The sequence below is a fragment of the Thalassophryne amazonica genome, unplaced genomic scaffold (assembly GCF_902500255.1).
Source record: "Thalassophryne amazonica unplaced genomic scaffold, fThaAma1.1, whole genome shotgun sequence".
Lineage (NCBI taxonomy): Eukaryota > Metazoa > Chordata > Actinopteri > Batrachoidiformes > Batrachoididae > Thalassophryne > Thalassophryne amazonica.
The window spans coordinates 17,704-34,184 of record NW_022986356.1 but is presented as its reverse complement, the minus strand read 5'-3'; the positions used below and the strand labels follow the sequence as shown (position 1 = coordinate 34,184).

At 34.2% G+C, this 16,481-nt stretch overlaps 1 protein-coding gene across 1 annotated transcript; it reads left to right on the top strand.

The window, feature by feature from the left end:
* Nucleotides 1-312: 312 nt before the first annotated feature.
* LOC117506115 (carbohydrate sulfotransferase 5-like) lies at nucleotides 313-4,793 on the top strand. Its single transcript, XM_034165624.1, is given in 6 exon segments — nucleotides 313-389; nucleotides 2,278-2,521; nucleotides 2,696-2,843; nucleotides 3,620-4,242; nucleotides 4,244-4,698; nucleotides 4,737-4,793. Coding segments are annotated over 5 exon segments (1,518 nt in total). The 3' UTR covers nucleotides 4,670-4,698; nucleotides 4,737-4,793.
* Nucleotides 4,794-16,481: the final 11,688 nt, after the last annotated feature.

The following is a 16,481-nucleotide window of genomic DNA, read 5'->3' as shown; positions in this document are numbered from 1 at the left end:
AGCCAGGACACACCCACACACAGGGAGCAGGGAGACAGGTGGATATGGACTAGGACAGACAGCAGGGAGGCTCACATAACAGAAAAGACATGAAAACTTGGGTCAGAACAAAAAAAACCCGATGAGACGATGACCCCACAACAAACACAAACACTGACTAAAAACTGAAGCTGTTCGCCACATCATCCATATTATAATTTTTATTATCATTATGAATAAGATACTTAACATAATTTGTTTATATATGGCTATTTCTTCTAATACTGTCTAGTATACTCCATATTCCTTTAATATTGTTTCCTGTAAGCCTGAATGCGTGCAGAGCATCAAGAATCTTGTTTGATTGGAAGAGATGATGATGATGATGATGATGATGATGATGATGACAAGTACCAGCACCACCTGGGATCAGTCATTCTGAGTTCACCGTGTTCTTGGACATACAAGCTTGATCACTTTTAAAGTCTGTTTATTTGGAAGGATGTCATGCCCAGTCCCAGCTCAGGGGCTAGATTTTCGTTCATTGCCTTGTTTCCTCTTTGAGTCTGTGGTTTTACCTTTTACTAGTTTATACTTTACCATGTTAGTCTGTCTGATTCTGTTTATTGCTTTGTTTACTATTTAGTCACTCGTTTCTTTCGTTACCTTATTTTGTTTGCAGTTATTCTGTTATGTGCCGACGCGTGTTGAGGAGCGGACCTGCGTCTGACTGAACCCAGCGCTAAATAACCAGAAAGTGGTTCCAGAAAAAACAAAACAATTTTATTTTCCCCTTCTTGTGCAATACTCAGTGTACAACAAAAAGTGCGTTTATCTGGCGGAGTGAAGGACGGCGCGCTCTCCAGCGCCCAAAGGGATCGAAGCCCGGCGCTTCTGGACTCACGTTCACCGCCAAACACCCCCAGGTGGACACGACAAACCGACTCTGCGAAGGATAGAAAAGGTGAGGTAAGTCAGCAGCTACAACTAATATCCTTCAAAGGCACACACTATCAGCAACACATTCAGGTTTGAATTTAAGCTTTATGTAAATGAGCAGCTTCTCACAACAGATGGAGGATCATCAGTCCGCACACCACGGCCGTGAGAAGCGAGCTGCACAATTCTCATCAATGTTCAAATATACTGCATAACAAAATACCAAATGACTATTAACACTTATTCAGATAATCAATCACCTCTGATGTGTGCTGACAGCATGTGTCCCTCACCCGTCCTCCTTCACAGGCACGATGTGTCAAACCCAGGCGCGGTCCTCAGCGTCTCACAAACGAACATCACAAGGTTGAGTTCCTGGCAATTCTGCTTGAATCACACATGGCTTAAATGCAGAACGCCATCTCATTATCTGCCTCAGCTGAAAGTCTTTAAGGTTGCACGTGAGCATCATCCACAGGTGCTGCATATCACGCTGATGAGGGTGAAGGACTCTTCTGCCAGCACCTTCTCCACAGACAAAAACCAGTTTGCATACCACCTGGAGAGCAAAGAAAAGAAAACAACACCAAAATGTCCAGCCAAACCCCCCCAACACACAACATATTCATTGCTTTTCTTTGTTACACTTTCATCACGGATTCTTTCTTGGTTTTCTTTTATTCTTTAGTTGGTTATTGGTTGTTCACTCCTGGTCCTATAAGTCTAGTTCTGGTTATCACATTTCTTGTATTATGCTTTAGTCACAGGTTTTGGTAATTGTTCACCTTCAGTGTTTCTTGTCATATCATGTTCCATTTGTTATTTATTCCATTTTCTGTTCATCAGTTATCTTTTATTTATTGCATCATTCTGTAGTCACTGTGTTTGTTTATTCTTGGGTTATCATCTATTTTGTGTTGTATTTTGTGTCAGTTATTTTCTGCTCAGTTTATAATCTGTATCTGCCCCTGTTCTAGTTTCTATTATAATCATAGATCTTCATGTTTCCTGCTATTTGGATTAGTCACATTATTTCCTAGTTTGGTTTCCCCTTTTGTTTTGCTCACGCATTATTGCTTGTCTGGAACAAGTGACATTATACACTGTTAGTTTTTTGCCACTTACTTTACTTGATTTGCACCATTGGTTTTTCAGCCACTTAGTTATCTTGCCCTAGTTCACTTTGCTTTTGCCTCACTGCTCTCTCTTGCACTTACTTTTGTCTTTCCCAGTCACACCCCCTTCCAACACCTTCTGCACACCTGCTTCTCATTTCTCCTCTAATTGCACCACCAGTTATTTAAGCCCTCACAGTCTCACTACTCACTGCCAGATTGTTGATTTCATGTCACTCTCCAGCCATAGTTTCAAGTACTCCTTTGCCTTGTTTTTTGCCTACCAGATTTTTGACCTTGCTTTGTCCTCGACCCTGAGTTTGCCTTTGTCTCTGATTGCCTCCTCGCTGTGTGTTTTGACCTGTGCCTGTCTGTTGAACCACGCCTCAGCCTTTCGCCTGTCTGCTACCGTTGCCTCACTGCTGGATCACCTGTGTACCGAATCCCTGCTTGCTTTGATGATTAAACCTTGTACTTCTCCATCCCTGGTGAGAATTTGCATTTGTGTCCACCTGTTATGAGCCATGCCGACACCATGCCTGACAAAGGAAGCTCTAAAAGACATTTCATTAACTGATTTGCAAGTGAAGTTGTGCTTTGTGGAAACACATTTCACTAATTTCCTGTTTGACTGGTTTGATTTTTTTCTGTTTGTCTCACAGCTCTCATCTCTTCAGCCCCACAGAGGAACACCAAGGATAAAGACACAGATCCACGGCAATCTTGTTGATCATGCGCCATACAGATTCAATTTTAGGACCATGACTTTCCTGATCATCCTGCAGGGGGCAGCAATGGTGCTCTTTTACAGTTGGTATGTCCAGCACAAGCCCAGCAGTGTCACAGACTCCAACAACAAAGTTCATGTGTTTGTTGTGTGGGCCGCTGAAGAGGAGGTACTGCTGGCCCACCACCACCAGAGGGCGCCCTGCCTGGAGTGCGGGCTCCAGGCACCAGAGGGCGCTGCCGCATCATGGGAGTAGCCTGAGTGACAGCTGTCACCCATCACCAGACACAGCTGTTCCACTCAGCACAGAGGTATATCAGGAGGACGGCGTCTCCACCTCAGTGCCGAGATATCGCCTAAGACTAAGGTAGTATTCTCTGCATTTATATATATTAACCAGCTAAACCTATTAAACCTTTTCAGGACTGGTGACTACAGATAGCTTCACTGTTTTGGATAAGTACTCACCTTCCTGCTGTTCTTTGACAAGAGGTGGAGGCGGCTTCTCCCCTCTCCGTTACTGGGTGCGGTCATCCACGCCTGTGTGTTGTCGCTCTCTCCTGCCAGCAGTACCGGATCCGACGAGCGGAGGCAGTGGCCACCTGGGAATTCGGGACTTGGCGGTTCCAGTATTTCCAGGGTTCGGTGGCAGAGGAGATCTGGGTGGTTCCGGTTCGACTGAGACGGACGTCTCCTACCTTCGAGCCTGCCCACACGACACCAGCGGATTCGACCCCAAATTGTGTTTGTTATATTAATTGTGCCTGTTTCACAGAAGTAAATCTTGTTATTTACCTTCTCCATTGTCCGTTCATTGCGCCCCCTGTTGTGGGTCCGTGTTCCAACACTTTCACAACAGTGTTGGTGCTTACGTTGTGGCGATCAGGTTCCTCTTTCCTGGGTCAGTTGTTCAGCCAACACCCGTCGGTGTTCTATCTCATGGAACCCGGGTGGCACGTGTGGACACAATTGAGGGTTGGTGCACGGAAAGCCCGGATGGCTGTAAGGGATCTGTTACGAAGCCTATTCCAGTGTGACTTCTCAGTAATGGAGTCTTACCTGCCACAGATGTCTCGCATCTCCAAGTTGTTCATGTGGAGTCACAGTCGAGCGCTGTGCTCACCTCCAGCCTGCTCTCTCACACCGCGCAACCAAATGAGCAACCAGACTGAGTGCCTCAAAGTGTGTGGCACTCAGGGCCTGGAGGGGGCGCAGGATGCCTGCAGCACTTACAGCCATGTGGTGTTGAAGGAAGTACGATTCTTTGAGCTGGAATCCCTCTACCCACTTTTCCAGGACCCAAGTCTAGACCTTCGCATCATCCACTTGGTTCGAGACCCAAGGGCAGTGGTGCGGTCCAGAGAGATATTATTTGGCTACTTTCTCGCTGATAATGACGTGGTCCTGGAGCAGAGAAAAGTCCCAGCGAAGGAGGTGGATTATGAAGTCATGCAGATGATCTGTAGTAGCCACGTGTGCATCACTGAGAGCTCTTGTGAATCCCCCTCCCTTTCTTGAAGGCCGTTACAAGTTGGTTCGCTATGAGGATGTGGCGATTAACCCACTGGAAGAGATAAATGCCGTGTATGAGTTTGTTGGTCTGGGGATGACCAGCACACTGGCAGACTGGATCTACAGGGTGACACATGGCAAAGGTAAAGGCTCTCGGAATGAAGCCTTCCAAATTACTTCCCGACATGCTGCAGATGTTTCTCAGGCCTGGCGCACCACTTTACCATACAACTACAACAAGGTGAAACGGATCCAAGACGTGTGTAAGCCAGCCATGACATTGCTCGGCTACAGAACAGTTAACACTGAAAAAGAGCAAAAGAACCTTGACTTGGATCTGCTGGTGCCACAGGAACCATATCAGCTGGTTACCAGCAAAAACAGAGAACCCCAATAAGCTGTAAAGTCTGAACCCGACTTCAGAAGGTCACACGTGCTGGTCTTATGCTCACGTTCCTCTGTAGAGTGTTCACACAGACTGACTCAGCCGAGGGAACACTGTCGCCCTCTTAAAACTGTCAAAACCGATTAATGGCCACTGAATTCGTTTTTCTTAATGCAGCCCAAAATCACAGCATGACTTCAGATTGTGCACAACATGTGATGCCCTCTGTGTCGAGACTTCTTCACCGGGTTCAGAGAACTCCATGGACAGGCACCAGGCTGCAGCTCAGGGTTACGGACCTCCTTGTGATGTCCATCACAGACCATCATAGTGACCTCACACTGGACATGTCTTTTAACAGATGGAGAGACGAAGATGTCGGGAAGAATGCTGCAGGAACAGGTTTCAGGAAAGGACACAGAACAAAAGAACAAACACTGGTGGTGTGAAAGGATTAAATTAGACTGAACATCCTCATCAGCAGAGTCCTCTGCTGTATTAATACAGACTAAAGTCTGAAATCCAAACCCATCAGGACTAACGAGAAATGTCAGCGGTAGAAGAGAAAACAGCTAATGTTAAAGGGAACATGTGTGTTTTTAAATCTGGATTGAAAGAACAGAATTAGTCTCATTAGTTTCAGAGGGTGTGAGGATCTGACACTGACAAGAAGGTCAGTGATTTTCATTCAGAGAAATCTGATTAGATTTCTTACATTACATTCAGATTATCTACAAATGAGCGCGCCAAACACATATATGGGGACTTTTTTTGTTTTTTTTTTTTGGTGCCATGTTGTGCATCACTCTTAAGTCTGCAGGAACACAAACACATGAACTATTTTTATTGTTGTGTTGTTCACTGTTTGGGGACGGGGTGTATTTGGGTGCTGTGAGGACACGGTGTGGACTGTTTTGACCACCAGCTGTTGGTGTTTTGGTGGTTCTATGTTCATTTTCCTTCCTTGGACGCTGGAATATTGAAGATATGCGGTGCTCCAGAGACTATCTGAGAGTTGCTATATTAATTGTCAGATATCTTCCATTTTCATCTTCCAGAGTCATATCAATCAATCAATTTTTTTATATAGCGCCAAATCACAACAAACAGTTGCCCCAAGGCGCTTTATATTGTAAGGCAAGGCCATACAATAATTATGTAAAACCCCAACGGTCAAAACGACCCCCTGTGAGCAAGCACTTGGCTACAGTGGGAAGGAAAAACTCCCTTTTAACAGGAAGAAACCTCCAGCAGAACCAGGCTCAGGGAGGGGCAGTCTTCTGCTGGGACTGGTTGGGGCTGAGGGAGAGAACCAGGAAAAAGACATGCTGTGGAGGGGAGCAGAGATTGATCACTAATGATTAAATGCAGAGTGGTGTATACAGAGCAAAAAGAGAAAGAAACAGTGCATCATGGGAACCCCCCAGCAGTCTACGTCTATAGCAGCATAACTAAGGGATGGTTCAGGGTCACCTGATCCAGCCCTAACTATAAGCTTTAGCAAAAAGGAAAGTTTTAAGCCTAATCTTAAAAGTAGAGAGGGTGTCTGTCTCCCTGATCTGAATTGGGAGCTGGTTCCACAGGAGAGGAGCCTGAAAGCTGAAGGCTCTGCCTCCCATTCTACTCTTACAAACCCTAGGAACTACAAGTAAGCCTGCAGTCTGAGAGCGAAGCGCTCTATTGGGTGATATGGTACTACGAGGTCCCTAAGATAAGATGGGACCTGATTATTCAAAACCTTATAAGTAAGAAGAAGAATTTTAAGAATTTTAAATTCTATTCTAGAATTAACAGGAAGCCAATGAAGTTATGCTGCTATAGACTTAGACTGCTGGGGGTTCCCATGATGCACTGAGTGTTTCTTTCTCTTTTTGCTCTGTATGCACCACTCTGTGTTATGTGCAGACGCGGGTTGAGGAGCAGACCAGCGTCTGACTGAACCCAGCGCTAAATAACCAGAAAGCGGTTCCAAAAACAAAACAAATTTATTTCCCTCCTGTGCAATCATCACCTCTGATGTGTGCTGACAGCATGTGTCCCTCACCCGTCCTCCTTCACAGGCACGATGTGTCAAACCCAGGCGCGGTCCTCAGCGTCTCACAAACGAACGTCACAAGGTCGAGTTCCCGGCAATTCTGCTCAAATCACTCATGGCTTAAATGCAGAACGCCATCTCATTATCTGCTTCAGCTGAAAGTCTTTAAGTTTGCACGTGAGCATCATCCACAGGTGCTGCAAGTCATTAGGCCTGCACGTGAACATCCTCCACAAGTGCAGCCAATAATGCTGATGAGGGTGAAGGACTCTTCTGCCAGCACCTTCTCCACAGAGAAAAACCAGTTTGCATACCACCTGGAGAGCAAAGAAAAGAAAACAACACCAAAATGTCCAGCCAAACCCCCCAACACACAACACTCTGCATTTAATCATTAGTAATTGATCTCTGCTCTCTTCCACAGCATGTCTTTTTCCTGATTCTCTCCCCTCAGCCCCAACCAGTCCCAGCAGAAGACTGCCCCTCCCTGAGCCTGGTTCTGCTGGAGGATTCTTGCTGTTAAAAGGGAGTTTTTCCTTCCCACTGTCGCCAAGTGCTTGCTCACAGGGTGTCATCTTGACCGTTGGGGTTTTTCTGTAATTATTGTATGGCTTTTGACTTACAATATAATGCGCTTGGGGCAACTGTTTGTTGTGATTTGGCGCTATATAAATAAAACTGATTTGATTTGATTTGTGATCAAAAACATATTCATGTTCTAAGTTTATTTAAAAAAAACTTGTTCTGTAAATAGTTCCTTTACTATTGTGATCAAAAATATATTCATGTTCTGAGTTTATAAAAAAACTTGTTCTGTAAATAGTTCCTTTACTATTGTGATCAAAAACATATTCATGTTCTGAGTTTATAAAAAAATTTGTTCTGTAAATAGTTCCTTTACTATTGTGATCAAAAACATATTCATGTTCTAAGTTTCTAAAAAAAAACTTGTTCTGTAAACAGTTCCTTTACTGTTATGATCAAAAACATATTCATGTTCTGAGTTTATAAAAAAACTTGTTCTGTAAATAGTTCCTTTACTATTGTGATCAAAAACATATTCATGTTCTAAGTTTATAAAAAAAACTTGTTCTGTAAATAGTTCCTTTACTATTGTGATCAAAAACATATTCATGTTCTGAGTTTATAAAAAAACTTGTTCTGTAAATAGTTCCTTTACTAGTTGTGATCAAAAACATATTCATGTTCTAGAGTTTATAAAAAAAACTTGTTCTGTAAATAGTTCCTTTACTATTGTGATCAAAAACATATTCATGTTCTGAGTTTATAAAAAAATTTGTTCTGTAAATAGTTCCTTTACTGTTGTGATCAAAAACATATTCATGTTCTGAGTTTATAAAAAAACTTGTTCTGTAAATAGTTCCTTTACTATTGTGATCAAAAACATATTCATGTTCTGAGTTTATAAAAAAAACTTGTTCTGTAAATAGTTCCTTTACTGTTGTGATCAAAAACATATTCATGTTCTGAGTTTATAAAAAAACTTGTTCTGTAAATAGTTCCTTTACTATTGTGATCAAAAACATATTCATGTTCTAAGTTTATAAAAAAACTTGTTCTGTAAATAGTTCCTTTACTATTGTGATCAAAAACATATTCATGTTCTGAGTTTATAAAAAAACTTGTTCTGTAAATAGTTCCTTTACTATTGTGATCAAAAACATATTCATGTTCTGAGTTTATAAAAAAAACTTGTTCTGTAAATAGTTCCTTTACTGTTGTGATCAAAAACATATTCATGTTCTGAGTTTATAAAAAAACTTGTTCTGTAAATAGTTCCTTTACTATTGTGATCAAAAACATATTCATGTTCTAGAGTTTATAAAAAAACTTGTTCTGTAAATAGTTCCTTTACTATTGTGATCAAAAACATATTCATGTTCTGAGTTTATAAAAAAACTTGTTCTGTAAATAGTTCCTTTACTGTTGTGATCAAAAACATATTCATGTTCAGAGTTTATAAAGAAAAACTTGTTCTGTAAATAGTTCCTTTACTATTGTGATCAAAAACATATTCATGTTCTGAGTTTATAAAAAAAACTTGTTCTGTAAATAGTTCCTTTACTGTTGTGATCAAAAACATATTCATGTTCTGAGTTTATAAAAAAAAAGTTGTTCTGTAAATAGTTCCTTTACTGTTGTGATCAAAAACATATCCATGTTCTGAGTTTATAAAAAAAACTTGTTCTGTAAATAGTTCCTTTACTAATGTGATCAAAAACATATTCATGTTCTAAGTTTATAAAAAGAAACTTGTTCTGTAAATAGTTCCTTTACTATTGTGATCAAAAACATATTCATGTTCTGAGTTTATAAAAAAAACTTGTTCTGTAAATAGTTCCTTTACTGTTGTGATCAAAAACATATCCATGTTCTGAGTTTATAAAAAAACTTGTTCTGTAAATAGTTCCTTTACTATTGTGATCAAAAACATATTCATGTTCTAGTTTATAAAAAAAACTTGTTCTGTAAATAGTTCCTTTACTATTGTGATCAAAAACATATTCATGTTCTGAGTTTATAAAAAAACTTGTTCTGTAAATAGTTCCTTTACTATTGTGATCAAAAACATATTCATGTTCTGAGTTTATAAAAAAACTTGTTCTGTAAATAGTTCCTTTACTGTTGTGATCAAAAACATATTCATGTTCTGAGTTTATAAAAAACTTGTTCTGTAAATAGTTCCTTTACTATTGTGATCAAAAACATATTCATGTTCAAGTTTATAAAAAAAACTTGTTCTGTAAATAGTTCCTTTACTATTGTGATCAAAAACATATTCATGTTCTGAGTTTATAAAAAAACTTGTTCTGTAAATAGTTCCTTTACTGTTGTGATCAAAAACATATTCATGTTCTGAGTTTATAAAAAAAACTTGTTCTGTAAATAGTTCCTTTACTGTTGTGATCAAAAACATATTCATGTTCTGAGTTTCTAAAAAAAAACTTGTTCTGTAAATAGTTCCTTTACTATTGTGATCAAAAACATATTCATGTTCTAAGTTTATAAAAAAACTTGTTCTGTAAATAGTTCCTTTACTATTGTGATCAAAAACATATTCATGTTCTGAGTTTATAAAAAAAACTTGTTCTGTAAATAGTTCCTTTACTATTGTGATCAAAAACATATTCATGTTCTGAGTTTATAAAAAACTTGTTCTGTAAATAGTTCCTTTACTGTTGTGATCAAAAACATATTCATGTTCTGAGTTTATAAAAAAACTTGTTCTGTAAATAGTTCCTTTACTATTGTGATCAAAAACATATTCATGTTCTGAGTTTATAAAAAAACTTGTTCTGTAAATAGTTCCTTTACTGTTGTGATCAAAAACATATTCATGTTCTGAGTTTATAAAAAAACTTGTTCTGTAAATAGTTCCTTTACTATTGTGATCAAAAACATATTCATGTTCTGAGTTTATAAAAAAAACTTGTTCTGTAAATAGTTCCTTTACTATTGTGATCAAAAACATATTCATGTTCTGAGTTTATAAAAAAACTTGTTCTGTAAATAGTTCCTTTACTATTGTGATCAAAAACATATTCATGTTCTAAGTTTATAAAAAAAACTTGTTCTGTAAATAGTTCCTTTACTATTGTGATCAAAAACATATTCATGTTCTGAGTTTATAAAAAAACTTGTTCTGTAAATAGTTCCTTTACTGTTGTGATCAAAAACATATTCATGTTCTGAGTTTATAAAAAAACTTGTTCTGTAAATAGTTCCTTTACTATTGTGATCAAAAACATATTCATGTTCTGAGTTTATAAAAAAAACTTGTTCTGTAAATAGTTCCTTTACTGTTGTGATCAAAAACATATTCATGTTCTGAGTTTATAAAAAAACTTGTTCTGTAAATAGTTCCTTTACTATTGTGATCAAAAACATATTCATGTTCTAAGTTTATAAAAAAACTTGTTCTGTAAATAGTTCCTTTACTATTGTGATCAAAAACATATTCATGTTCTGAGTTTATAAAAAAACTTGTTCTGTAAATAGTTCCTTTACTGTTGTGATCAAAAACATATTCATGTTCTGAGTTTATAAAAAAAACTTGTTCTGTAAATAGTTCCTTTACTATTGTGATCAAAAACATATTCATGTTCTGAGTTTATAAAAAAAAGTCGCTCTGTAAATAGTTCCTTTACTGTTGTGATCAAAACATATCCATGTTCTGAGTTTATAAAAAAAACTTGTTCTGTAAATAGTTCCTTTACTATTGTGATCAAAAACATATTCATGTTCTAAGTTTCTAAAAAGAAATTGTTCTGTAAATAGTTCCTTTACTATTGTGATCAAAAACATATCCATGTTCTGAGTTTATAAAAAAAACTTGTTCTGTAAATAGTTCCTTTACTGTTGTGATCAAAAACATATTCATGTTCAGAGTTTATAAAGAAAAACTTGTTCTGTAAATAGTTCCTTTACTATTGTGATCAAAAACATATTCATGTTCTGAGTTTATAAAAAAAACTTGTTCTGTAAATAGTTCCTTTACTGTTGTGATCAAAAACATATTCATGTTCTGAGTTTATAAAAAAAACTTGTTCTGTAAATAGTTCCTTTACTGTTGTGATCAAAAACATATCCATGTTCTGAGTTTATAAAAAAAACTTGTTCTGTAAATAGTTCCTTTACTATTGTGATCAAAAACATATTCATGTTCTAAGTTTATAAAAAAACTTGTTCTGTAAATAGTTCCTTTACTATTGTGATCAAAAACATATTCATGTTCTGAGTTTATAAAAAAAACTTGTTCTGTAAATAGTTCCTTTACTGTTGTGATCAAAAACATATCCATGTTCTGAGTTTATAAAAAAACTTGTTCTGTAAATAGTTCCTTTACTATTGTGATCAAAAACATATTCATGTTCTAAGTTTATAAAAAAAACTTGTTCTGTAAATAGTTCCTTTACTATTGTGATCAAAAACATATTCATGTTCTGAGTTTATAAAAAAATTGTTCTGTAAATAGTTCCTTTACTATTGTGATCAAAAACATATTCATGTTCTGAGTTTATAAAAAAATTTGTTCTGTAAATAGTTCCTTTACTGTTGTGATCAAAAACATATCCATGTTCTGAGTTTATAAAAAACTTGTTCTGTAAATAGTTCCTTTACTATTGTGATCAAAAACATATTCATGTTCAAGTTTATAAAAAAAACTTGTTCTGTAAATAGTTGCTTTCCTATTGTGATCAAAAACATATTCATGTTCTGAGTTTATAAAAAACTTGTTTTGTAAATAGTTCCTTTACTGTTGTGATCAAAAACATATTCATGTTCTGAGTTTATAAAAAAAACTTGTTCTGTAAATAGTTCCTTTACTGTTGTGATGAAAAACATATTCATGTTCTGAGTTTCTAAAAAAAAACTTGTTCTGTAAACAGTTCCTTTACTATTGTGATCAAAAACATATTCATGTTCAAAGTTTATAAAAAAACTTGTTCTGTAAATAGTTCCTTTACTATTGTGATCAAAAACATATTCATGTTCTAAGTTTATAAAAAAAACTTGTTCTGTAAATAGTTCCTTTACTATTGTGATCAAAAACATATTCATGTTCTGAGTTTATAAAAAACTTGTTCAGTAAATAGTTCCTTTACTATTGTGATCAAAAACATATTCATGTTCTGAGTTTATAAAAAAACTTGTTCTGTAAATAGTTCCTTTACTATTGTGATCAAAAACATATTCATGTTCTGAGTTTATAAAAAACTTGTTCTGTAAATAGTTCCTTTACTGTTGTGATCAAAAACATATTCATGTTCTGAGTTTATAAAAAAACTTGTTCTGTAAATAGTTCCTTTACTATTGTGATCAAAAACATATTCATGTTCTAAGTTTATAAAAAAACTTGTTCTGTAAATAGTTCCTTTACTATTGTGATCAAAAACATATTCATGTTCTGAGTTTATAAAAAAACTTGTTCTGTAAATAGTTCCTTTACTGTTGTGATCAAAAACATATTCATGTTCTGAGTTTATAAAAAAACTTGTTCTGTAAATAGTTCCTTTACTATTGTGATCAAAAACATATTCATGTTCTGAGTTTATAAAAAAAACTTGTTCTGTAAATAGTTCCTTTACTGTTGTGATCAAAAACATATTCATGTTCTGAGTTTATAAAAAAAACTTGTTCTGTAAATAGTTCCTTTACTATTGTGATCAAAAACATATTCATGTTCTGAGTTTATAAAAAAAACTTGTTCTGTAAATAGTTCCTTTACTATTGTGATCAAAAACATATTCATGTTCTGAGTTTATAAAAAAACTTGTTCTGTAAATAGTTCCTTTACTATTGTGATCAAAAACATATTCATGTTCTGAGTTTATAAAAAAACTTGTTCTGTAAATAGTTCCTTTACTATTGTGATCAAAAACATATTCATGTTCTAAGTTTATAAAAAAACTTGTTCTGTAAATAGTTCCTTTACTGTTGTGATCAAAAACATATTCATGTTCTGAGTTTATAAAAAAAACTTGTTCTGTAAATAGTTCCTTTACTATTGTGATCAAAAACATATTCATGTTCTGAGTTTATAAAAAAACTTGTTCTGTAAATAGTTCCTTTACTATTGTGATCAAAAACATATTCATGTTCTGAGTTTATAAAAAAACTTGTTCTGTAAATAGTTCCTTTACTATTGTGATCAAAAACATATTCATGTTCTGAGTTTATAAAAAAACTTGTTCTGTAAATAGTTCCTTTACTGTTGTGATCAAAAACATATTCATGTTCTGAGTTTATAAAAAAAACTTGTTCTGTAAATAGTTCCTTTACTGTTGTGATCAAAAACATATTCATGTTCTGAGTTTCTAAAAAAAAACTTGTTCTGTAAATAGTTCCTTTACTATTGTGATCAAAAACATATTCATGTTATGAGTTTATAAAAAACTTGTTCTGTAAATAGTTCCTTTACTATTGTGATCAAAAACATATTCATGTTCTAAGTTTCTAAAAAAAAACTTGTTCTGTAAATAGTTCCTTTACTATTGTGATCAAAAACATATTCATGTTCTGGGTTTATAAAAAACTTGTTCAGTAAATAGTTCCTTTACAATTGTGATCAAAAACATATTCATGTTCTGAGTTTATAAAAAACTTGTTCAGTAAATAGTTCCTTTACTGTTGTGATCAAAAACATATTCATGTTCTGAGTTTATAAAAAAACTTGTTCTGTAAATAGTTCATTTACTATTGTGATCAAAAACATATTCATGTTCTGAGTTTATAAAAAAAAACGTGTTCTGTAAATAGTTCCTTTACTAATGTGATCAAAAACATATTCATGTTCAGAGTTTATAAAGAAAAACTTGTTCTGTAAATAGTTCCTTTACTATTGTGATCAAAAACATATCCATGTTCTGAGTTTATAAAAAAACTTGTTCTGTAAATAGTTCCTTTACTATTGTGATCAAAAACATATCCATGTTCTGAGTTTATAAAAAAAACTTGTTCTGTAAATAGTTCCTTTACTAATGTGATCAAAAACATATTCATGTTCTAAGTTTATAAAAAGAACTTGTTCTGTAAATAGTTCCTTTACTATTGTGATCAAAAACATATTCATGTTCTGAGTTTATAAAAAAAACTTGTTCTGTAAATAGTTCCTTTACTGTTGTGATCAAAAACATATTCATGTTCTGAGTTTATAAAAAAACTTGTTCTGTAAATAGTTCCTTTACTATTGTGATCAAAAACATATTCATGTTCTGAGTTTATAAAAAAAACTTGTTCTGTAAATAGTTCCTTTACTGTTGTGATCAAAAACATATTCATGTTCAGAGTTTATAAAGAAAAACTTGTTCTGTAAATAGTTCCTTTACTATTGTGATCAAAAACATATCCATGTTCTGAGTTTATAAAAAAAACTTGTTCTGTAAATAGTTCCTTTACTATTGTGATCAAAAACATATTCATGTTCTGAGTTTATAAAAAAAACTTGTTCTGTAAATAGTTCCTTTACTATTGTGATCAAAAACATATTCATGTTCTGAGTTTCTAAAAATAACTTGTTCTGTAAATAGTTCCTTTACTATTGTGATCAAAAACATATTCATGTTCTGAGTTTATAAAAAAAACTTGTTCTGTAAATAGTTCCTTTACTGTTGTGATCAAAAACATATTCATGTTCTGAGTTTATAAAAAAACTTGTTCTGTAAATAGTTCCTTTACTATTGTGATCAAAAACATATTCATGTTCTGAGTTTATAAAAAAAACTTGTTCTGTAAATAGTTCCTTTACTGTTGTGATCAAAAACATATTCATGTTCAGAGTTTATAAAAAAAACTTGTTCTGTAAATAGTTCCTTTACTATTGTGATCAAAAACATATTCATGTTCTGAGTTTATAAAAAAAACTTGTTCTGTAAATAGTTCCTTTACTATTGTGATCAAAAACATATCCATGTTCTGAGTTTATAAAAAAAACTTGTTCTGTAAATAGTTCCTTTACTAATGTGATCAAAAACATATTCATGTTCTAAGTTTCTAAAAAGAACTTGTTCTGTAAATAGTTCCTTTACTATTAAGATCAAAAACATATTCATGTTCTGAGTTTATAAAAAAAACTTGTTCTGTAAATAGTTCCTTTACTGTTGTGATCAAAAACATATTCATGTTCTGAGTTTATAAAAAAACTTGTTCTGTAAATAGTTCCTTTACTATTATTATCAAAAACATATTCATGTTCTGAGTTTATAAAAAAAAAGTTGCTCTGTAAATAGTTCCTTTACTGTTGTGATCAAAAACATATCCATGTTCTGAGTTTATAAAAAAAAACTTGTTCTGTAAATAGTTCCTTTACTATTGTGATCAAAAACATATTCATGTTCAAGTTTATAAAAAAAACTTGTTCTGTAAATAGTTGCTTTACTATTGTGATCAAAAACATATTCATGTTCTAAGTTTATAAAAAAAGTGTTCTGTAAATAGTTCCTTTACTATTGTGATCAAAAACATATTCATGTTCTGAGTTTATAAAAAAAACTTGTTCTGTAAATAGTTCCTTTAGTGTTGTGATGAAAAACATATTCATGTTCTGAGTTTCTAAAAAAAAAAACTTGTTCTGTAAACAGTTCCTTTACTATTGTGATCAAAAACATATTCATGTTCAAAGTTTATAAAAAAAACTTGTTCTGTAAATAGTTCCTTTACTATTGTGATCAAAAACATATTCATGTTCAAAGTTTCTAAAAAAAAACTTGTTCTGTAAATAGTTCCTTTACTATTGTGATCAAAAACATATTCATGTTCTGGGTTTATAAAAAACTTGTTCAGTAAATAGTTCCTTTACAATTGTGATCAAAAACATATTCATGTTCTGAGTTTATAAAAAACTTGTTCAGTAAATAGTTCCTTTACTGTTGTGATCAAAAACATATTCATGTTCTGAGTTTATAAAAAAACTTGTTCTGTAAATAGTTCATTTTCTATTGTGATCAAAAACATATTCATGTTCTGAGTTTATAAAAAAAACGTGTTCTGTAAATAGTTCCTTTACTAATGTGATCAAAAACATATTCATGTTCAGAGTTTATAAAGAAAAACTTGTTCTGTAAATAATTCCTTTACTATTGTGATCAAAAACATATCCATGTTCTGAGTTTATAAAAAAACTTGTTCTGTAAATAGTTCCTTTACTATTGTGATCAAAAACATATACATGTTCTGAGTTTATAAAAAAAACTTGTTCTGTAAATAGTTCCTTTACTAATGTGATCAAAAACATATTCATGTTCAAGTTTATAAAAAAAACTTGTTCTG